Below are 25,617 nucleotides of genomic sequence, written 5' to 3' on the forward strand. Positions count from 1 at the left end.
AAATTTCAAGCTGTTTTGATAAATAAAAAAGAAAAGGTAACACTTGCCTTGAAGAGGGTGTTCATAAGACGTTCATAATCATGACATGAGAGTTTATGCATGCTTATGGCAACTGTCATTAAGTGTCATTCACTCAGTTGTTATTTTCAAGAGTTCACACTTAGCTGATGATTGATTATAATGCTTGTTTGACATGCTGTCCTGGGAGAGAGCTCATAGTATCCTCGAGCCCAGGACTCCCTCCCATTGCAGGGCGAGAGGGGAGTTTGAGCTCAGGTAGACCTCAAAACTCCCCTGTCTTAGTAGCTAATGCACAGATAGTGATTGCTCTTAAGAGATAACTACTTACTAGTAGCATGTCTATGGTGTCGATTTAGATTCAATTAACTTAAGTTGCAAGATTTTGGGCGGTGGGAGGAAACCAGGGGACCCAGGGTAAACCCACGCGAGCACAGGGAAATTGTGTAAACTCCGCACAGAAACGTCGGCTGGCTTGGTCAGGACTAGAACCAGTGATGTTCTTGCTGTGAGGCAACAGTGCTAACCACTGGGCCACCCATCTAGGAAAGGAGGAGTAGGGGTGGAAGGGGGATTCTTCAAAATTAAGATGGCTGTGTTATGGAACTTAGGGTATTTATAGTGACTTAGGAATCGTCTGATTGGTAAATCATGAATTGGCTAATGCACGACCAGCTGTTTTCAATCGTAAGCACGTGATCCTCTCAAAATTAGTTAATAAATAAACCACTTAAAATACAAAGAAGACATTTTTTTGATGTTTTTATGCCAACTAAATACTCCATAACTTGTCTGTCATGGCAACTTGACACTATCAAGTCAACATAACTTGTCATAAAACTGTCATAAACATGATCGTCATGAGGCCATTATAATTGTGTCATTAATATTTTTTCCAATCACTTTTTTTCAGTGGAACGAACTGAATTTGTCATTAAAAATTCAGGTTTGATGTTTAATTTGTATTTTATTTTGACATTTATTTACATACATACATATACACTCACTGGCCACTTTATTAAGTACACCTTACTAGTACTGAGTTGGACCCCTTTTGCCTTCAGAACTGCCTTAATCCCTCGTGGCATAGATTCAACAAGGTACTGGAAATATTCCTCAGAGATTTTGGTCCATATTGACATGATAGCATCACGCAGTTGCTGCAGATTTGTCGGCTGCACATCCATGATGCGAATCTCCCGTTCCATCACATCCCAAAGGTGCTCTATTGGATTGAGTTCTGGTGACTGTGGAGGCCATTTGAGTACAGTGAACTCATTGTCATGTTCTAGAAACCAGTCTGAGATGATTCATGCTTTAAAACTTGCGTTATCCTGCTGAAAGTAGCCATCAGTAGATGGGTACACTGTGGTCATTAAGGGATGAACATGGTCAGCAACAATACTCAGGTAGGCTGTGGCGTTGACATGATGCTCAGTTGGTACTAATGGCCCCAAAGAGTCCCAAGAAAATATCCCCCACACCATTACACCACCACCACCACCAGCCTAAACCATTGATACAAGGCAGGATGGATCCATGCTTTCATATTGTTGATGCCAAATTCTGACCCTATCATCCGAATGCCGCAGCAGAAATCGAGACTCATCAGACCAGGCAACGTTTTTCCAATCTTCTATTGTCCAATTTTGGTGAGCCTGTGCGAATTGTACCCTCAATTTCTTGTTCTTAGCTGACAGGAGTGGCAACCGGTGTGGTCTTCTGATGCTGTAGTCCATCCGCCTCAAGGTTGGACGTATTGTGTGTTCAGAGATGCTCTTCTACAAAATATTAGTCAAATATTGATTTGTGTGTGTTTGACTTATTTCAGGGAATTGTGCTGCAATACCCTGTCCTGTCAAATTTGAACTATACTAAACTAAACAAAGAAAACTGCAGTAGTGCAAAATAGCCTTCGTAAAATCTCAGTATTTTTTATTTTTTACATGAAATCTGACCCAGACTTGTTCACCTATACATATTTATGGAAAACAATCATTCAAAAATAAACTCATTCTGTAACAATTCACTGACATACTGTAATGTGATGCAGTAAAAGTTATCATTTTCCCATCTGAGGCCTTTACATTAAAACCTAATACTGAAAATAAAAAAACAGGGCCTCTCTAAAATTTGTTTAAATCCTTTACACTTTACACAGATCACTGGAATATCACACAACATAACATCATCTCACGAAACAAACAAACAAATAATTTAGCACAGTTCACAATTTGTTTGAGGAATTGGTGTAGTGTAGGTTTAAACTGCTGGTTGTGAGTCTGCTGTCTGTGTTCCTGCTTCTGTCAGATCTTGATGAGTTTGATCGCTCTGTTCAGTACTGTCTGCAATGTCTTCCTGATCACCTATTAAATCAACACACACATTAGTTTCAGCCAATTAGAAAAGTACGATAAATACAATTCATCATCATTAAGGTCAAAGATTAAATCTGTCTGAACGGAGCATATCTTTGGGATTTGTATTCATTCATTAATTTTCTTTTTGGCTTAGTCCCTTTATTAATCTGGGGTCGCCACAGCGGAATGAACCGCCAACTTATCCAGCATATGTTTTACACAGCGGTAGCCCTTTCAGCTGCAATCCATCACGGCGAAACACCCATAAACTCCCATTCACACATATACACTTCGGACATTTAGCTTAACCCGATTCTGATTTGTAGTCATGAAAATTCAAATTAAATGTATTTTTAAAGCGCTTTTTACAGTAATTATTGTTCCAAAGCAGCCATTTAAAAGGTGCACGTTATTACATTACAGTCAAAATACAGGTCATAATTTATTTTTGATTAATCCATGTAAGCAACAATGGATATTTTCCAGGCAAAAACATTCATTCATTGGTTCACTTTCTTTTCGGCTTAGTCACTTTATTAATCTGGGCAACTGGGAAACACATACACTGGGAAACACATACAAACTTATTCACACACACATACACTACAGACAATTTTAGCCTACCCAATTCACCTGTACCACATGTCTTTGGACTGTGGGGGAAACCGGAAGAAACCCACGCGAACGCAGGGAGAACATGCAAACTCCACACAGAACCGCCAACTGACCCTGCTAAGGCTCGAACCAGCGACCCAGCAACCTTCTTGCTGTGAGGCGACAGCACTACCTACTGCGCCACTGCATCGCCCCAGGCAAAAACAAAATAAAAAAAAATAATAATAGTCGGCACAATAGCCTAGTGGTTAGCGCGTCAACATATGGTGCAGTAGCACGTCAGGGCGTCCCGAGTTCGAATCCCGGCTTGAGGACATTTCCCTACCCGCCCTCTCTCTCTCCAAATTCGCTTCCTGTCTAAATACTGTCCTATCTAATAAAGGCCAAAAATAAATCTTTAAAAAAAACACAAATAAACAAAATTCCTAAATGAGATAGGATTTTTAATGTTAATATATGGTAAAAATTTGACATTTTTTCCTGGTAACACTTTACAGAATATCTTATTGAGTGAGTTCATTTCATTGGATTCATAAAAGTTAAATTCAAGTTTATTTGTAAAGCACTTCTTCTCACAGTAATTATTGATCTGAAGCAGCTATTCAAAAGGTGCACGTTATTACATTAGTCCAAATCAGAAACATATCATCATTTATTTTTAATTAATGCCACGTCAGCAACAATGGCTATTTTTAAGACAAAAACAAAATAATAATAATAAATAAGTACAATAAAAACCACAAATAAATAAATAACTTAGATACGAGTTTTTTCGTTAATACATGACAAAAAATTCTACACTTTTTTCCAGAAACAGGGTGCTGAATATCTCTCTGAGGGAGTTCATTTCACAAAAAAAATCCTACTGTAGTCATTAAAAGTTGGATAGTCTAACAGAATGTTTTACAAAGTTAGAAAAATTAAGGTGTTGTGTATAGGGTGGACAATATATATAGTATACATAGTTAGTCCGCAGTTATGCAATTGGTGTATTTGACTATGGCTGCGTCTAAAATCACATACTTCTATAATATATAGTACATTAAAAACAGTATGTAAGCAGAGTAGTATGTCCGAATTCACAGTAATCGAAAAACACTATGCGTGAAGTACCCGGATGACCTACTTCTTCCGGTGAGAATCTGAAGTGTATCTAATGGATGCTACGCTATCCTATGATTAGGCCCACACGGAATCTGCACGCGCAGAACTCCACAGACTTGCGCAGATTTTTAGCCCATCATTAATTCTGTTTATTTACTTGAGTAAATGTGTGTAAATCTATATTTATTCAGTTTTAAATTAATTTCAGTAATATTATTGACTAATATGAAAATGTTCATCTGATTTATGCACAATGCAGTTTGTACAGTAATATTTTCTGTCTTTTAATAGAGATATTATATAAGAGACTTGCTTTATTTACCAAATAAAGTGAATCTAATTGGATTTGCATTTTAAACATTAAATAAAAGCTTAAAAGATATTATTTTTTTAGTTCATATATTAAGGTTTTAGTTATGATACTCCCAAAATAATTCCGCAGAAATCTGCAGATATTTACCAAAATTCTCAGCAGAAATAGCAAAAAACATCTGCAGATTCCGTCTGGCCCTACCTATGATGCCACACGAGAGAATTTATGAATGGGAGTGAAGCGATGCAACTGACGTGGGTAGATCAAGTGATGATGACATAATGGCGGATGTAGTGCATTCAAATTTCTATTCATACTATATAGAACGTACTTATCTAACAGTCATATAGTAAATTCAAATTCAGTACAAATTCAGAAACTACTCAAGTAGTAGGCGATTTCGGCCGCAACCTATGTGTATGATATATTTGCGATGAAAAAACCAAAGTAAAACTGTGGTCCTTGGTTATTCAAAGCATGAAAAACAACTAAGCTTTGAGAGTCCAAAAAAAAAACAAAGCAAAACAAAATTTATATCCTTCAAATGATACCGAGATCTTGTGAAGTGCAAAAACACCCCCCCTGAACATTATTTACACTCATGAACACTAAGAACCTTTAGCAAAAATAAAAGAAATCAACTTATTTATTGTTTCAAACTTTAAATAAAACAATCTTGGGTCACAGAGAGCACTTGCTTTATGTCGACACACAAACCCCAGGCTATTGGCCCCAACAAACTTCTTTAATGTTTTACTGTGTTTTCTTGCATAAACTATTTCTTTAACCCTGTGAATAAATTACAAAATTGTAGACACAGTTCCATAGAGGAGAAAAATGATTATTAAAAAAAAAAAAAGAGAGAAAGAAGAAAGAAATCATTTTGGAAAAGTTTCATATTTTAATATTATTTTCATAGGATATGTATTGTTTATTCATTATATATTTACATAAAATATAATCTTTCACACAGATTTCATCACCATCAATAGCACTGATGATAACTTTTAAACGTGATTCATTTTTAAGGATTTTAACTACAGTTTGGGCCGCACGGTGGCTCAGTGGTTCTCCCCGTGTTCGCCGGGGTTTCCTCAGAGTGCTCTAGTTTCCCCCACAGACCAAAGACATGCGCTATAACGGAATTTAATAAGCTAAATTGGCCATAGTGTATGTGTGTGTGTGTGTGAATGAATGCGAGAGTGTATGGGTGTTTCCCAGTACTGGGTTGCAGCTGGAAGGGCATCCGCTGCATAAATTGGCGGTTCATTCCGCTGTGGCGACCCCTGATTAATAAAGAGACCAAGCCGAAAAGAAAATGAATGAATGAAGTAAAATTAAATATTTGCTATTAATGGGTTTCAATAGGAATGATTATATCATGAAATGTATTTCGAATATATTTCATTTCCTTAATATATTTAGGAAATGAGGGAAAAACATTAAAATGTCAATAAAATAGGATCTATTTGCCAAAATAAATTTGCTTTTTGTATTAACACAGACAAAATATTCACAATAACTCAATTTCTTTTTTTTAATTATGATATTTTCAAGCTCTATATGACCATGCAACAAACTGATGAAACCGACAATTTAACAATTTCTTTAAAGTCAAGTCTTATGTTTAACGTCTTAATTATAAAACAAATTCCCAGTTTATTCAAGTATGTTTCTCCAGTTACTGTTAGACAAGTGTCTGAAATGCAATATATTCAGGAACTGATGGACTTACAGGACGGTATTCTGTGGATCTCCACGAGTGTGGTTGCATGTCCGTTTGTCACTGGAGGGAGTCGAGGAACAGCCTCATGGAAAATTTCCTCTTCATCCGAGTCCACTAGACTCAAAACACCCGCTCGGTCATCATCTAATTGACTGGAAAACCAAAGATCACAATGCTTCAGCTTTACACCAACTTATTAGCACATGTCATGAAACATATATTAATCTGTAATATCCCAGCTGTAATGTTTTCCAGTTAGTTTCATACTCACCTAAATCCTAAACCTGAAAAATAAAAAAGCAAAAAACATTTTAATCAAAGCGTCTTCATGAAAACTTTTTATTTAGCAAGAAATCAAAGAGATTCATTGAAAATGAAAATGACAGAAGTTTCTTTCTTATGTTCATCACAAAAGAAGATATTTTGAAGAATGTTGGAAACTGTAATGTTGGAACTACAATCAGGGTTCCAATTCTAAGCCGCATGTCCAATTCCCTGACTTTTCGATAAACTTTAAAAATTATATGATGATTTAGTCATGAGTTTCACAGTACTGGGGTGCAGCTGGAAGGGCATCTGCTGTGTAAAACATATGCTGGAAAAGTTGGCTGTTCATTCCGCTGTGGCGACCCCTGATGAATAAAGGGACTAAGCCCTAATGCTAAAATGATTGAAGGAATTTAGTCATGACAACACATGTTTTTAGTTAACAGCTACTTATTAAACTAAGTTAATCATGTCCTTTCCTTGCGCAAGCTGTTTTAGGTCAGTTTAATAGCATGTCAATTTAAATGACATAAGGTTAGTTTGATTCAGCTTAATTTAAGGCAATCAGTATTTTTTTACAGTGTGACTAAAAAGCTGAATTTCCATGACCTAGGAGCACTGAGCAGGCAAAAAGGATAATATATCTTTAATCGTGTGTTGTCACATCACATCTATTTAGGTCACCGTGCTGAAGCCAGAAACAAAGACAGACTGGAAGTGAGATTGAATTGCCTGTTTTTAATTCAAAATGCTCGATTCTCGATTAGATTATACACATTGAATAATGATTATTTTATACCATTCTAAGACTTTAAATAGATGACTATATACCGGTTGTAGAGCAGCATAAAAAAAAGTCTAAACTTTAATAAATATAATTAGTTCGCAACCTAATAATAGCTATATTTCATTCAGTGAAAGGCTACACTTAAAAAAAAAGAGAGAGAGAAATGAACTCTTCACATTTCTGGCTTTCTCGGTAACGGAAGTCATCATAGATGGGTAAACTTAGCAGTGCAGTGAATGGGAGAGAACAACAAATATTTTTTTAATAATCCCATTTTCTGAAATAATAAAAGAAAACCTTAATGATGGTGTTATCAAGACTTTCAGAAAAACACAAAAATAGTGTGAGACTGATAACAGCAGCCAGAAGACAGAACAACGTCAAATTTACTGTCCTGCACCATAGACGCCGCATTAGAAACACCTCGCTAAAGTGGTCATCTTTTTTGTAATTAAATGATATAATACATACATAAATACAAATAAATGTAATTGTACAGACTCAAAATATTAAAAATGATCAAGGATTTAAGATGCTCATGACTGTTAAACGCTGTTAAATGTCTTGTGAAAAGGGTCCATTACAACTCAATAGAAAACATTATAGAAGAATTACATTTTAATAAATGGAAAGTAACATTTAAAATCAATAACAAAAATCTCTGACATTCCATGACCTGGACAAAAAATACACTTAAAGTCAGAATTATTAGCCACGCTGAATATTTTTTCCCCAATATTTGTTTATTGGAGAGAAGATTTTTTTCATCACATTTCTAAACATAATAGTTTTAATAACTAAGTTCTAATAACTGATTTATTTTATCTTTGCCATGATGATGGTACTTTATATTTTACTAGATATTTTTCAAGATACTAGTATTCAGCTTAAAGTGACATTTAAAGGCTTAACTAGGTTAATTAGGCAAGTTAGAGTAATTAGGCAAATCATTGTATAACGATGGTTTGTTCTGTAGACAATCGAAAAAAAATATAGCTTAAAGGGGCTAATAATATTGATCTTAAAATGGTTTTTAAAAGAATTAATAACTGCTTTTATTCTAGCCAAAATAAAACAAATAAGACTTTCTCCAGAAGAAAAAATATTTTTTAGACATACTGTGAAAATTTCCTTGGTTTGTTAAACATAACTTGGGAAACATTTGAAAAAAAAAAAGAAGGCAAATAATGTTGACTTCAACTATATACAGTATGTGAAGTCAGAATTATTAGCCCCCCTGAATTATTAGCCCCCCTGTTTATTTTTTCCCCAATTTATGTTTAGCAGAGAGAAGAATTTTAACACATTTCTAAACATAATAGTTTTAATAACTCATTTCTAATAACTGATTTATTTGATCTTTGTCATGATGACAGTAAATAATATTTCACTAGATATTTTTCAAGACACTTCTACACAGCTTAAAGTGACATTTAAAGGCTTAACTAGGTTAATTAGGTTAACTAGGCAGGTTAGGGTGATTAGGCAAGTTATTGTATAACGATGGTTTGTTCTGTAGACAGTCGAAAAAAATTATCTTAAAGGGGATAATAATTTTGACCTTAAAATCGTTAATAAAAAATTAACAACTGCTTTTATTCTAGCCAAAATAAAACAAATAAGACTTTCTCCAGAAGAAAAAATATTATCAGACATACTGTGAAAAATTCCTTGCTCTGTTAAAAATAAAAAAAAAATAAATAAATCAAAGGGGTGCTAATAATTCTGACTTATACAATTCCCGGACTTCCCAATGTTTTGAAAAAAACTTAAAATTTCATGACATTTCAGAAATTACATGACCCGTAGGTACTATGGATGTCAATGGCTACCAGTAACATCGTTTGTGAGAACAGAAGAATGAAACCACTTGAGGGAGAATCAATAAAGAGTACATTTTCATTTTTAAGTAAACAATGTCTTTCAGTAGTATATGTAAAAATACAAACCGATGCAAATTCGATCCCTCTTCGTATATACCGTCACACCGACAACAATTCCGATCATCATTACCAACACAGAGACGAAGATTCCAACAATGGCTCCTCCATTTCCTGCAGAGGCTGGGAATAAATAAAAATACACATCATACTGTACTTTCTAAAACCAGAAGGCTTTTACATGGGTAAAGTTGTCTAATATTTTAACTAAGGCAGAGGTGTTAGAGAGCAAAGAAACATCTGGTCTGGTCACATTCATGCACTGGTGTCATAGCTTTAGCATCACTAACATCTGAAGTATGTCCAGAGCTAGTGTGCATCACTGATGTAGGCTATTGTTTAAAATACAAAATCTCATTCTTAAACAGCTGAAATCATCTGCCGTCATCCATGACGTGAAATATATTTTGTTTTAAGAATGTTTAAGATGCACCATTCATAACAATGGCATTTTCAAGCAATAATAATAAATATTTATTAATAAAAAATTATATATGTATAAATATAATTAATATAATCCTTTTTTAAACTTTTTTTCTGACAATTTGTACTATCAAAAAAGAATTCTAATAGCAAAAATTATATAAAACAAATATGTATGGAATTTTCAGACTTACACTTCACATTCAGATACACTTCCAGCTCTCTTGCACCCAGGGGGTTTTCACTGTAGCAGTAGAAGACTCCTTCATCAGCCTTTGTTACATTAATTATAGTGAGTGTGAATGCGGGTCTATTTTCTTGCACTATATATTTCGAGCTGTTTTCGATGAGGTCATTATTTTTCTTCCAGACAGTTTTGGCTGGCGGTAGAGAGCTGGTCTCAGTACAGCTGATGTTGATATTGGTGCCTTCCAAAGCGGTGGCCAGAGGGTGTCCTGTTGGGTACGGTATCTCTGGAAGACACATGAAATATGATTACTTTTATTAAGTTGTTTTTATGTTTAAGGATAAAAAAAATCATTAGAGGGTCCCAACATATACTGATAATCATGACATGTATCAAAGATCTTTTACTGTTAGCCCTTGTGTGCTTTTGAGGATGTTTTTATCTGCTCTGAGGTGATTTTGAGTCACAATTTTGCCACATCTTTCTCTGTGTTTCAGCAAATGGAATGATTTTTGGTCACAAATCTTATTCTGACAAATATTTTGGGAAAGTGCTTTGAAAGTTTTCAAAAATACACTCTGGGCAAATTGACTACCCTTTCGTTATGTTGGGGACTGTTTTTGCCCCATTGACTTCCATTATAATGACATTTTTTGATTGCAAAGAGATGTTATCATGCATTCTTGATTGTTGCTGGTTTTAAGTTTTTGGTTGGGAAGAGATAAAACATGTCATTTTATAATGAAAGTCAATGGGGCAAAAATAGCCCCCAACATAGCGAAAGTTAATTTGAACAGTACACAAGGGTTAGTTAGACGTAAAACTGAAGTTGCAATAGTTTTCACCTCGTTTCAATAAACAGTTTAGGACGGGACCTAATTTTGTTTATTAGAGTTAGATTGGGTGTTTGAAGTTTGCTATTGGTGGATTGTGTATGATTGACAGGTTAATCAACCCTAACCCTAACAGGCCTTCATACAAAAAACATGCAATCGAAGAAGAGAAGTTGCTGAAAGGGGAGAAAAGTATATTTTGATTTGTAATCACATCAATTAAAATAATGATTTGCACAAATAAATCATTTATCATAATTACTACAATATTACACAAAAACATTGACTAAGTAAAATCTTGGCTAACAGTGCTTATTAGAAAAACATTCCCAAAGGTTTTGGTTCTGGGATATTTAAACTTATTTGTCAAAAAGATGTGTGTGAAATATTATCTATTTTCTTATGTAATATGTTGTAAAATTTAATTTATTCTTGTTAGCAAATTTTTTTTATCATTACCCCTCAGTCCCATGATCCTTCAGAAATGATTCTAATTGGCAGATTTTCCTTTGATTATGTAATTATGATTATATAATGCATTGTGAATGTAATTGCTGAATTTTTTATTTTTTTTTCATTCTATTCTATCACATACATAAAAACCCTGATCCCAAACTTTGAAGCACTCATGTACAGTTGAAAGAAGGGAGGAAACCCCCCCTTTTTTTCATATTTCCCGAATGATGTTTAACAGAGCAAAGAAATTTTCACAGTATGCCTGATAATATTTTTTCTTCTGGAGAAAGTCTTATTTGTTTTATTTCAGCTGGAATAAAAGCAGTTTTTAATTTTTAAAAACCATTTAAGGTCAAAATTATTAGCCCCTTTAAGCTATATTTATTTCCGATGGTCTACAGAACAAACCATCATTATGCAAAAACTTGCCTAATTACCCTAACCTGCCTAGTTAACCTAATTAACCTAGTTAAGCCTTTAAATGTCACTTTAAGCTGTATAGAAGTGTCTTGAAAAATATCTAGTCAAATATTATTTACTGTCATCATGGCAAAGATAAAATAAATCAATTAGAAATGAGTAATTAAAACTATTATGTTTAGAAATGTGTTGAAAAATTCTTCTCTCCGTTAAACAGAAATTGGGGGAAAAAATAGGGGGCTAATAATTCAGGGTGGCTAATAATTCAGGATGGCTAATAATTCTGACTTCAACTGTACAAAAAAAATGATAATGAGAACAAAATAATAAATATATTGCATTATATTACATAATTTACCATATTTTGCAGCTTAAAGGCACAGTATGTCATTTTCACCACTAGAGGGCTCGTTTTTACAACAAACAAATGCATAGTTTGATGACGCTGTGACCGAGTGTGGAATCATGGGGGTTGTGGTCTTCATTATATCCTACTAGAGAAATGAGAGCGCTGAAGTCATTGCTAATGAGAGACGAGCATGGCGTGGCACAAAAACAGCAGAGCTTTTATTATGCCGCTGTCCACTATTTCCGGTTCTTCCACTAGTGATCAGGTGGAGAAGACGCAGCATTGTTTTATCATAATAAATACATTTTAGGATTCAGTTATAACTCTTCTCTATGCAGTCTAATGAAACACACAACACATTAAAGTAATTTTGTTTTTCTCTGGTTTCTATAAAGCAAAACTAAAAAATTGAGGGTTTGTGATATCATTAGCATGAACACACAGCACATGCATCTCACTAGTAAAATTTGCTTTGAATTTGAACATTCTTGTAAACATTTGGGATAATTTAAGTACATAGATCAGCAAAATACATAACTGTTCTAGTGTTTGTTTGTTTTTATATATATATATATATATTAATAAAAAAAATCTTACATACTGTGCCTTTTATCAAACATTTCAATGATGATCTGCATTTTTGTAATACAGAATAAAAGTGCCTTACTGAGGGTAAAGGAGCAGGATTTCTCCACTCCGGTCACATGATGTCCAGTACACTTCACTTCATCTCCATCGTGCAGGATTGACCTGTTCATGGAGACATTCAGCCGTTCAGTCTCCTGGGACGTCAAGTTCATTGTGGGACCTTCTGCTACCCCTGATTTTTTAGGGACTTCTTGCCAGGTCAGAGTGGGCACAGGGTAACCTCCAAACCAGCTACATATGAACAACACAACAGACGGCTCAATTCCCAACTCCCAACTGCACTCCGGATGCCTTTCTGGAGCATCTGGAAAAAAAAGTATTATTAAAGATTATTAAAATCTGTATTTCATTTTTACATTAACTATAAAGTCTTGAGATAAACTGAAGAAACTACAAACAAAGAAAAAGTACACTATACAGTACTGGGAAACACCCATACAGATGCATTCACACACATAACCTATATATTTAAAGATATCCATTCACATAATTCACCCATTCATTGTACATATCGTTGTCAACATTGCCAATTTTACATTGTCCTGTTTTTTTGGGAGTTGTTGTATGCTGTTGTATGTTGTCTGCATTTTGCAATGTCTGGAGCCAGCACCTAAGCTTTTCACTCATCATAGCACACGTGCTGCTGATGATGTGACAATAAAAGTGATTTGATTTGATAAATACAAGATATTTCAGGGAGTATGGGGACCTTTCAATATGTTCCTAAAATGTGGTGGAGCTGGAAATGTGTTGGTTGTTAAATAAGAAGACAAGTCATTAATACTGATGTATAATACTATGAAGTTTTTTTTTAACTTTATTTTTGATTCTGTATTATCTAAAAATAATAATAAAAATAACTTTTATTTTCGCCCTATAACATATCCAATTGTTCTCAGATGTGTTTAAAGTGTGGTAGACGTTGGTAAAGTAATGCACCTATACTGGGACTATGACCGATTCAAAAATTACTGAAAATAAAATTCACAAAATTATTCAGAGAATAATTAGAAAGCCTTTTGTTATATCCCCAATGGTACATCATCTGAAGTGTACAGTAGAACATACTTATGCACTATTTTATACTATAAAAGTGCATTCACACTGAAATGTACTTTTTAGGGCAGCACGTTGGCTCAGTGGTTAGCACTGTCGGCTCAAAGTGAGAGTGTATGGGTGTTTCCCAGTGCTGGGTTGTGGCTGGAAGGGCATCCACTGTGTAAAACATATGCCGGAATAGTTAGTGATTCATTCCGTTGCGGCAGCCCCTGCTAAATAAAGTACTAAGCCGAAGGAAAATGAATGAATGAATATTGTATTTTATTCTAAAAAGAATAAGTGCACTTTAAATACCCAGATGATGCTCCTTATTCAACCGTTAAAAATAAGTGTCCACTGTTGGACACTTCACACACTTAATTCATATACTATGCTGTTGAGTGTGTAAGTTGATAAATGCTGTGTATAAGTGCATTGTGTGCCATTTGGGACGCAGTGTTTGTCTTAATTGCGATAAAGAACATGTGCTGAATTGTTGTATACACTTGGCTAAAAATTTTATATTATTATTCATTCATTCATTTTTCTTTGGCTTAGTCCCTTATTTATCTGGGGTCACCACAGCGGAATGAACCACCAACTATTCCAGCATATGTTTTACGCAGCGGATGCTCTACCAGCCAAAACCCAGTACTGGGAAAACTACTATATATATAGTCATTATTATTAAAGTTATTATAGTCAACTTCTCAGGTTCTTTCAGTCAACATGTGAATGAGTCAGGAGACAACACATTTACCATTGCAAAAATGTACTTATAATTTACATAAAAGATTAGAGACTTTTTTTTGCACTTTTGGCACTTTCTGGAACTTTATTGATGATACTTAGTGACTTTTGATAGTCAGTAGCCTTTATCTTTCTAATTTTGGTTTATATTCTTCTTTTATTTCTGTTTTTGCTCTTAAGAATTTGCATTCATTTGAATATAAAACAAGAACTGCTGGACGTGTTATTGCAAGATACCAGAACCACAGCTGTTTTAATAAAAATAAATCAAATAATATACAAATAAATAGATATTTTTTGCAAGTATGATTTCATGGGGGGATGGCACGGTCACCTCACAGCAAGAAGGTCTCTGGCTGGACTGGTTGGCATTTCTGTGCGGAGTTTGCATGTTCTCCTCGTGTTCATGTGGGTTTTCTCCAGGCGTTCTGGTTTCCCCCAGTCAAAAACATGCGCTATAGGTGAATTGGGTGAACTAAATTGTCTGTAGTGTATGAGTGCATGTGTGTGTGTGTGTGTGTGTGTGTGAATAAGTGTGTATGGGTGTTTTCCAGTACTAGGCTGGAAGGGCATCCGCTGTGTAAAACATATGCTGGAATAGTTGGCGGTTCATTCCGCTGTGGCGACCTCTGAAATAGAGACTAAGCTAAAGGAAATTTAATGAATAAATAAATTATGAATTAATTAATAAGGGTGCCAATAATTGTGGCACACATAAATTTAACAAGGATATTAAATTTGATGAAACATTGTTGTGTTTGTAATTAATTGTTTTCAACAACAGCAACAGAGCTTTTCTGTTAATAATTTAAGTAAAAAAAAATGCAAATTTTACATAATAAATACACTTTTCACAGCCTTATTTGCTTATATTTAGCAGGGGTATCAACTTTTTTTTTGTAAAAAATATGAAACTTGTCTTACAGTAAACCAGCAGCTCCTGGGTCTTGTTCGCGGTTCTCCTGGAGAGTGTATTCTGGGATGTACATGTGTACATCCCTTGATCTTGTGGCTGGATATTTGTAATGGAGAACGCAAGGGGAGAATTGCCTCCAAATTCTCTTTCAGGATTATCCGATGCCAAATTGTCAACCATCCATGTCAGGTTCTGTGATGGGTAAGACTCACTGGAACAACTGAAATTGACATCCGAACCTTTACGGACAAATAATGTTCCATTGTTCAAGAGAGTCGCTGGACTTATGTCTAGTGATACGTCAGTGGGACCAGCTGAAATATAAAACAAATGCACAAACTTTAATAATAACCTTCAACACAATCTTCAAGACTGCCATTTTTAATTGAATATTAGGTGAAACAATAATATTTTTTTCATTTGAATTTGTTTTAAAATGAAGTTGATTTCTGCTTGTGTGTGTGTGTGTGTGTGCGTGTGTGTGTGTGTGTGTGTAAAAGTATAAAAACAAAACTATGAAAAAGGCACCATCTTGAATGCTTTGGCATATTATGACTTTAATAATTACATAAAATAGGATATTATCACAAATTAAAATACAAAATTAAAAGCACTTCATTCTAGTTTATTAATTTCTTTCTATTAGAAAATAATCAATGGCATAAATGGGAAAAATAAATAATTAAAAACATATTCAAAATTTTCTCATATTCTGCATTTATTCAATTCTAAATTGTGTAAAAATAATGATGTAATATTATCACAAAAGTATTTTTTGCTTGTTTTTTATTTAATTAAATAAATAACCAATTAATTCCAGTAATGACAAAGCAGAATTTTTAGCATCATTACTGCAGCCTTAAGAGAGAGAGAATGTTGAGTTTATTGCCATTTCAGCTTCGTTGCTATGTCATGGCAAAAAAAAAAAACAGATCAAGTTTACCACATTTTACAAATACCACTTTTCTATAGTTATAAAAAATATTCTCATAATTAAAAGTCACCAACAGCAACAAATAATACACAAGGTAAAATACATAAATAATTATAATAATGATAATATATAAGATAAAATTCTAAAACAGTTTTTTAAGGTTTACTTTTGATAAAAAGTGTACAATTTTAGAAGGATTCACATTTAAAATATTTCATTCAAAGTCTGTCCAGATAAAACTTGTTGTCTGATAACATTAAAATATGGCATTCCACAATAGTATGTTTAACAGTTTGGTTTCTTTTGCAATATTGAAATTTTGGTGGTGGTTCTCCTTTAAGTAAATATTCATGTGTGAGTCTCATGTGTTCAATGCAGCATCTTCTATCAACAATCTCATCATGTCTTGAGGTAAAAAAAAATACATAATTATCTTCTTCCTATGTCTGGCTGAATTTCAAAAAGTTTATTTTCTCAGCAGTGATCCCATTCTGTTTGTTATTTGTTTAGAATATAGCCTTTTATCAGTGGCTTTAGATCCGAAGATGAGATTTTGCACTCCTTTAGTTTTCCTGTAAGAGACATTGTAGTCTTAAATGTCAAATGAAATTTAAATAATTTTTTAGATGTTAGTATCAGTACTGTTTTTAGAATATCTATAAGCTAGTGCGCTCCAAAACAGTGACAACATTTGTGTTTAGAAGATGTAAAGCTGCTAATACTGTGGTCCCTCGCTATAATATGGTTCACCTTTCAGGGCCTCGCAGAATTATTTTGTGCTATTTGACAAGCATGATTTAAATTTTTTTTACAGCGCATTGTGTTCTGCATCCTGATTGGCTGTAGTGGACCACTGTCAATTAGTCTCCTTCATGTCTCCAGTACAGTACAGAATGCGTTCAGCTTGCCAAATTAACATAAATCTTCGTTTGCTAGCAGTGAGAGTTTCAACAAGGATGTAAAAAAGGTTGTAACTGTCCACAGCAAGACCACTGTAAAGGGGGTCGCGCACAAGATGTGCTGCGACACGATGTGCCAGGCATTATACAATTGTAAACATGTTTAGATCAGGGTACACACACCGGTGCCGCAATACGATGGCTGTCTGCAATGCCCAGCTACGACTCGGGACACTGTTCATATTTTAATTTAATTTAATTTTAAGTAACATGTGAATGTGCGGATCCGGTGTGTGTTATTTCCAACTGTCATGTGCACAGTGCATCTGGTGTGCGACGTCCTTAAAAATGGAGTGTGGTTTAGTTTTGTGGATCAGTGAATGCATGAAAAAGAACATTACGCTGGATGCCAACATTATCCACACAAACGTTATAAAGCTTTATGAACCTTTTGCTGACAGTAATGAATGTTAGAGCCTGACAACAGGTTTTAATCTTTGGTTTCATTCTATAATACTGGACTTATTTTTCTACAAAAGTTTGAGAGTTTTAAACAAGAGAGAAACGTGTGAAAATGTTAATGCCTGTCTGAGAAAAGTGTAAAAAGTGTGTAGTGAGGGGGTTTACAGCCTTAAGCTTCATTTACACTAACAGCGCCTTTATAGCTGCCTGTCGCTCTGCGTGGCGACCTGCTGCAAACACAGGTACTTCTCATTACGAAGATCATGTGAGCTCTACTAGTGCTCTTATTGTCTGTCACTCAAGAAAGTAGCTCTTCATTGGCATAAAGTTGAAGGATTCGCAATTTTGTCCAATAATATCCAGCTGCAAACCCGCTGACCCACACACGTTTCAAGACACACAATCTAGCACACACAATCTAGGCAGGGGCGGACCATACAGTTGAAACCAGAAATTTACATACACTGTATAAAAAGGCACATAACATTTAAAAAAAAAAAAGTCAGATGTTAATGTGACTAAACTTTTTCTCTTTTAGGTAAGTTAGGATTATCAAATTTGTTTCTGTTATGCTTAATAGCAGAATAATGAGAGAGATTTTTTGAGAAATTGTTTGAACTTTTCCTGAAAGTCAAGTTTACATACAATAAGATACGTTGTGGATACGTGAATAAAGTCAAAGTGTTTTAACTTATTATTTTTATTTACATAATTCGAGTACCAAAACTGCACAGATGTTAAAATGATTGTTACGATATAATAATGAAATGATGACTAAAATGGGAAACCCTAAACTGTTCACAGTCTAATGAATGGCAAATGTAGCATGGTCGGTCTCGATCGCCATATTTGTGAAATACAATAGGTGGCGATAATACTCCTAAGGAGTTAGTCGTCGTTAAACAAGAAAAAAAATAGAAGAAGACTGATCCATCATTAACCATATATGGTTCGCCCGTGCCTAGATTGTGTGTGCTAGATTGTGTGTCCTGAAACATGTGTATTGCTGCGTCCCAATTCGCATATTATCCATCCTAAATAGTATTTGAAAATAGAATTAGTATGTCCCAAACCATAGTATGTTGAAAAGAGTATGTCAAAGGTTCCCGGATGGTTTACTATGTCCGGTCAAAGTTTTAAGTGTAGAAGCGTCCTTACTCTAACCGCTGATATTGCCCACTGTACTTTGCGTGTTAGAGGTGAATTTGATTAGAACTACAAACACAGGTGAAAAGTGTAAACAAACTACAAACATGATGGACGTGCGAGACCAACCGTCAAGTAGAGAGGCTTCGGTAAAGATTTGAATGACTGTTAATTAATATCTAGCCCACTGGAAAATATTTAAATCACGTTTTCTGTGCTAGATTTCATCTGCAACAACCACTGAACTTATATAAAGATGTGTTTGGACATTAACGTCTGAATGCATAATTATCCAAAGACCTGAGGAGATTTATCTGCATGAAAAACTCATGAATGGGAGATTAACCTGCTGCTGCTGCTCTCCAATAAGGTAGAAAATTAAATATGAAAATGTGGATGACGTGTGGATGATTGACAGGGCTCATAACTAAGCAACACAACAATCTGTCAATGAGAAAGTAGTATGTCCCAAAACGTGCATACTCTTTTGTTACACACTCAAAAGTTTAGATTTTTCCTTCACAAAAAAGTACATACTTTTAAGTATGTGAATTGTGACGCAGCATGAGTCTGAGGCTGGATATACATTACATCACTTTGTCGCATCGCTCGACACGCCCCCCTGGTCGCCACCGGTTGCTGTCACTCACGTAGACAGAGGTCGCCGGAAGTCCCTCACTCTTTGTTGAAAAGAACAGTCACTTGTCGCTTTGCTGCTGCGAGTTGCTTATAATGTGAATGAGGCTTTAAAACATCTATAATAATTAGATGTTTCGCCTATCGGATTTCGCCTATCGTTATTTTTATCGTTATTTTTGACGTTTCGTTATTTTTAGAACATACCTCCCGCAAATAATGAGGGACCACTGTATACATGTAAAGCTTGTAGTTTGTCACTTCAGCCTAAATGGATCAATGGTTTTATTTACGTCACCTCCTACTGCAGTTTCTCAACACATCATAACCAATCAAATGCTCTCTAGTATCTGACACGCCCCACCCCCTTCAAGATGCTTCTCATTTGCTTTTTATTTAATGCACTTGAGCTCAATCGCTCTCACTGGCAGAGCGGTGATAAAACATAACACTATTGGCTGTTTTTTTTTAAAGGGGAGGAGTTACACTATGTTCCACCTTCTCTTTGTGTGTTTCGGTTGAGATTACGTCAAACATCTAATAAAAATGCATATTTCGTCGGCGCCAGTGGTGTAATGGTTAGTGCGTCGACACGTACTCCAGTGCTCGCGGCAACCCGAGTTCGATTCCCGCCTCCTGGTCCTATGCCGGTCCTTTCCCTCTCTCTGTTCCCAACACTTTCCTGTCAATACTCTCTACTGTCCTATCAATTAAAGGTAAAAACCCGGAAAAATAATTATATATATTAAAAAAAAACTTTTTTAAAAATGCAGATTTCAGGGGACCTTTAAGTGTTATAATCTAATTACTTAAATATGGTGATTTAGCATTAAAGAACCTTTTCTTATTATTATCAATGGAAAGCAGTGGTATTTCTTAATTAATACATAAATAAAGAATAAATCTTTAGTAAATTTTTAGTAAATCTTTAGTTTCAATGCATCTATTCCTAATAAAAATATAAAACCCTTTCTTATCTCAAACGTTTTTTGAGAATACACATAAGAACTAGACTACAACGTGGTTTCAATTTCAGCTAGTCCTAATGTATGTTGGCTATCCTACGCATCTCAGTCACATGGCGATGGTTTTCTAGGTTCATGCATAGCAGCTAAACCAGAAAAACCAGTTTGAAGTCTAACAGAAACTGGAGCAATCTATCAAAGCTTTTTATTGTCACATTAGTAGGATTTACAGATCTACATACCGGCAATTATAAGTTGGATTTCTAAGAGAGTCTGCCACGAGCTTCCACCTTTTGCTTGGGATTCACATTTATAAAGTCCTTCATCGATGTCCTGAAGGCCACTGATCCTTAGAAAGCCATTCTTTGAAATAGCAAGATGCTCCGACGGGTTTGAGGGGTTTTGGGTTGCGACAACAACTCCATTTTTCTTCCACTGGTAAAGAACTGAAGACGCATTTACAGGCTGGTCAAGACACTGTAGTGTTGTGTTTTTGCCCTTTTCTCCTATAACAAACTGCTGCACCTGCTCTTCTGAAACTACAGGAAGAAAGAAAAACAGTGTGTTATGGAGTAGTACAGTGATATGAACATTTCAAATATATAAAAAGTACTATGATAATAATAATAATAATAATACGCTATAATTTCTATTAAACATTGCTTAGTAAAGCCTATTAAAAAAGAATGGCAAGCAGCTTTAAGCTAATTAGCAGTTTTGCTAATTTACAGGATTTTCTCAATGGGCACAGCCAGTGTTTTTCAGCCAATGATGAACTTCAGGTGAAAGCTTTATGTGACTATTTTCAATTTTATAAGGTTCCTTTTACAACATTGATATTGTAATCTAATAATACATTCAGTTAAATAAACTTAAGCATTCATTTGGTTGTTAAAGTGTAAAAAGAGAATGCAGACGCTCTCATTAGCAGCAGGCTAGCGCAGAAATTACATTGAAAATACTGGGGTAAAATTAATTTCCATATTTTAAAGACACGGCATGGAAAAATATGCTTTAATTCAGTGTTTCTTGTTTGACCTGATACCCACTTTTTATATAGCATCTCAGCCAGGCAGTGAAGATCACTGTTTTCTTAAAGAAATCAGATCTTAAATGTGGTGATATTGTATGGAATTACAATTAACTGGAAGCACTGGGGCTGGCTGACTGAAATTAAAAGTGCATATACCCCATTCTCGATACCAACAACTGAATTTGAATGGTAGTCTACAAGAAGAAAGAAATATATTGGTACAATTCCCATGTAAACCACTGTTCAGTATCATGGTTTCACTTTTTTAAAAAGCCTATCAAAAAGACGTCTTAAGACAGAATTTGCAATAGTATTTGATGCAATTCCTAGTGGACTTGTTCAGCTCTTATCTGTTAGTATGTCCACTGAATGCAATCTTTTTCATTCTAATCAGTATCAATGGTGTAAAAACTAAAGACAATAAAATTTATAACTTTTACATTAAAAGGTTATGCAGAACCACAATGTTTCCTAAATACAAATCTTTTTGGAATTCCTTATTTAAGTGGATTGAGCGGAAAAAAGTTGTTAAATTTTTTTAGAGACATAGAATCTGCGTGCACTTTTTCTCAATTATAGGAGTAATTTTGAATGCACTTATACCAAAATGTTTTGTTTTGATGTTGAATATCTTATATTTAAACTTACAATATTAAAAATGCAGTTTTCTTGTAAAGATATTTTTTGACATACAATAATAATAAAACTTGAGCAAAATTTGTTTATTAATTTAATGATTATATATGGGAAGTACATGTACACAAACAAAAATATATGATAAAACCTAACATTTATTTGTTTAAAATTGATCTTAAGCATTATATCGAAACCCTAAAAGACATTTAAAATAAAAAGGCTATAAGAATGTATGCGATTTTGGAATCATTTTTTTTTTTTTTGGCTTTTTTATTCTCTATTGATTTGTTTCTTTGACGTGAAAATATGTAAGCATTGTTTTCCTTTTTTTTGTAAGCAATAAATAAATAAACTTCTTAAGCTAATTAGCAGTTTTGCTAATTTTCAGGATTCTCTCAATTCTTGATACCAACAACTGAATTTGAATGGCAGTCTATGGAAGAAAGAACACAGTGTTTGGAGGACTACAGGGATATGAACATTTCAAATATTAAACAGAAGTACTAATGGTAATATCATGGTACAATTCTCATGTAAACATTGTTTAGTTCCATGGTTTCACTTTTAAAAAATTCCTATCAAAAATAAGCTTTAATTAGCAGTTTTGCTAATTTGCAGGCTACTCTCAATGCTTGATACCAACAACGGAATTTGAATGACAGTCTATACAGGAAGAAAGAAAACAGTGTGTTGGGAGGAGTAGGCCTACAGTGATATGAACATTTCAAATATTAAACAGAAGTACTATGGTAGTATTATGGTACAATTCTTATGTAAACATTGTATAGCACCATGGTTTCACTTGGCCTGTCAAAAAAAGTTAAGACAATTAGCAGTTTTTAATTCTTTTAATTCTTGATACCAACAACTGAATTTGAACGGCAGTCTATGGAAGAAAGAAAACAGCGTGTTTGGAGCCAGTACAGTGATATGAACATTTCAAATATAAAACACAAAAGTGTTATGGTTATATGGTACAATTCTCATTGTACCATCGCCTATCAAAAAGAAGTGTTAAAATAATAAGCTGTTTTGCTAATTTGCAAGATTCTCTTAATTCTTCATACCAACAACTAAATTTGAATGAAAGTCTATATAGGAAGAAAGAGCAGTGTGTTTGGAGGAGTACAGTGATATGCACATTTCAAATATTAAACAGAAATACTATGGTAATATTATGGTACAATTCCAGAATCAGTTAGTACCATGGTTTACCTTTTTAAAAAGGCTTGTCAAAAATAAGCTTTGAGCTAATTAGCAGTTTGGCAAGATTTTTTCAATTCTTGATACCAACAACTAAATTCAAATGGCAGTCTATGGAAGAAAGAGCAGTGTGTTTGGATCAGTACAGTGAATTCCCATGTAAACATTGTTTAGCATCACGGTTTATCTATTTAAGCTAATTAGTAGTTTTGTTAATTTGCAGGATTTTCCTAATTCCTGATACCAACAACTGAGTTTAAATGGCAGTCTATGGAAGAAAGAATACAGTGTGTTTGGATCAGTACAGTGATATAAAGACTTCAAATATTAAACAGAAGTACTGTGGTAATATTATGGTACAATTCCCATGTAAACATTGTTTAGTATCATGGTTTCACTTTTTAAAAAGCCAAAAAGAGTGATAAGCAGTGTATAACACATATATAACACAAAAGTATTATGGTAACATCATGGTACACATGTAAGCATTGTTTAGCACCATGGTTTCACTTGGCCTATCAAAAGGAAGCTTTAAGCTAATTTGCAGTTTTGCTAATTTGAGGGCTACTCTTAATTCTTGATACCAACAACTGAATTTAAATGGCAGCCAATATTGTGACAATTAATTTATAAAAGTTTCATTCCTGATATGAAGAACGTTGTTCTTTCTCCGAGTGACGACGTCATTTTTAATACTTTTACTAGTCGTCATTTCCTGATTTTAAATATTGTCATTGTTATTATTGTTGTTGAACTCACGGTATGAAGAATTAGCATTTAACTAGTGAGAATTTAATTTTGATATCAATAATTCATATCCTGCGAATGATTAAAGTAAAAAACATATTGATATAAAAACTACCTAAAAACTACAGTAGTGTTTGGACATGATAGTATTTTTGTAAATCATCTGGAAATAATAATAAAGTACCATAATATCACAGGATGATGTCTGCTTCAAAAATGAAAGCACGATAAATGTACATGTCAACGAACTCACCTGTTTGATGTGACAGAAGAAGCAGATATAAAACTACTAAAGATGTTATCATTGTTGGCTTGTCAGGAAGTCCTTATAGATAATGGGATAAAATACACTTTCCTTTGATAATTCGATCGAGTTTCCTTTTGTTTCCCGGTAAAACGCATCAAACACTTTTTGTATAATATGAATAAATAAATGCAAATATTATTAAGATTAACCCGTGATCGACTTTTGGGGAATCACGTAAATGTTTCTTCTGCTACGTCCGTCTCGTATCCATCTTCAACCTGTTTACTCGGTTTTTCCCGGAAACTTTGAAATTGTAGTTTGACCACACCCTTTACCTGCTCTCTTAAAGAGACACGCACCACTTTTGGTTTTTACAGGTGGCACGAGTTGACTGCGGCTTTGGAACTAGACAGATCTACGGTTCTAGCAGTTTTACGTCCTGGGCAGTTTTACGCCCCTGTTGTTCCTTATGCACCCACTACGGGGAGGCAGCACAGTATTATTATGAGCTTCCAGAACTTCATCATTAACCAAACTCTGCTGCTACACCACGAAGAGGTATGTTACATCCTTGTTAAAAATATTGTTTAGCTAACGTGAAGCTTTTTTAATCTGGTCGATATGAGTGTATGTCAATACGTAAACAAACTGGTGTGATACAGTTCATATGCAGAGATAAAACAACAGCAATGTTGTTAGTTTGGCTCAATTCTAGCTAACAACTGTACGTGTGAGCTAGCTAAAGTTACATGTACTACATCTCACTTTCTTATGTAGGCTAATTTCCTTTTACATTTTTTTTTTTGTCTGTCTTTAGCTTGCATGAGAATGCCTTTTCTGGTAAGACATTTTTCTAACCTGTTCTAATGTTTTTATTTTTAGTAATTTAATATTTTTAAATAAGTGAATAATGTATTTCGCAGCAACATTAGAATGTATGTAACTCTTCAAAAGAGTTTGACTGCAAATTTAACTGCACACTCACTAAAAAGCTAAATTAATTAATCAATAAATATTATTTGTGCGATTATATTAAAAAATCAAAACATTCATTATCAGTAATTGACCACCAACAATCACAAAATAATCTATAAATGATCTTACAATATATTCCAAGATCTAATTACATTTTATTTTTAACTAACTTAATCTTAACTTATGATTGAAAGTGTACGTTTTTGCTGTTATTATAACATTTTAAATTAAATAATTGATGGGTTTGTTCACGTGGGTTTCCTCCGGGTGCTCCGGTTTCCCCCACAGTCCAAAGACATGCGGTACAGGTGAATTGGGTAGGCTAAATTGTCCGTAGTGTATGTGTGTGTGAATAAGTGTGTATGTGTTTCCCAGTGATGGGTTGCAGCTGGAAGGGCATCCGCTGCATAAAACAAAGGCTGGATAAGTTGGCGGTTCATTCCGCTGTGGCGACCCCGGATTAATAAAGGGACTAAGCCGAAAAGAAAATGAATGAATGAATGAATGATGTGTTTGTTTTTTATTTAGTTTTTTATTTGTTTGATTAATCATTAGTTTTTTTGTGGTAATGTTTGGGTTTCTTT

The 25,617-nt window shown here is 34.3% G+C and overlaps 1 protein-coding gene across 1 annotated transcript; it reads right to left on the reverse strand.

The window, feature by feature from the left end:
- Positions 1–965: 965 nt before the first annotated feature.
- On the reverse strand, positions 966–24,341 carry vsig10 (V-set and immunoglobulin domain containing 10). The gene is made up of 9 exons (XM_056457394.1): positions 24,065–24,341; positions 20,435–20,731; positions 15,159–15,464; positions 12,466–12,750; positions 9,748–10,026; positions 9,140–9,253; positions 6,408–6,420; positions 6,146–6,288; positions 966–2,384 (listed from the first exon to the last, which is right to left on the reverse strand). Exons 1-9 carry the CDS (start codon positions 24,114–24,116, stop codon positions 2,281–2,283), a joined length of 1,593 nt encoding a protein of 530 aa, XP_056313369.1. The 5' UTR covers positions 24,117–24,341; the 3' UTR covers positions 966–2,280.
- Between the last annotated feature and the right edge of the window lie 1,276 nt (positions 24,342–25,617).

Source organism: Danio aesculapii, chromosome 5 (assembly GCF_903798145.1).
Source record: "Danio aesculapii chromosome 5, fDanAes4.1, whole genome shotgun sequence".
NCBI lineage: Eukaryota > Metazoa > Chordata > Actinopteri > Cypriniformes > Danionidae > Danio > Danio aesculapii.

Bases quoted from the DNA above. Each gene is read 5' to 3' on its own strand.
- vsig10 (XM_056457394.1), bottom strand. From the start codon at position 24,116: ATGATAACATCTTTAGTAGTTTTATATCTGCTTCTTCTGTCACATCAA. The intron at 20,732-24,064 runs GTGAGTTCGTTG...TTCTTCCTGTAG, and splicing joins TCTTCTGTCACATCAAACAG to TTTCAGAAGAGCAGGTGCAG. The intron at 2,385-6,145 runs GTAAGTCCATCA...TTGATTTAATAG, and splicing joins GATCCACAGAATACCGTCCT to GTGATCAGGAAGACATTGCA.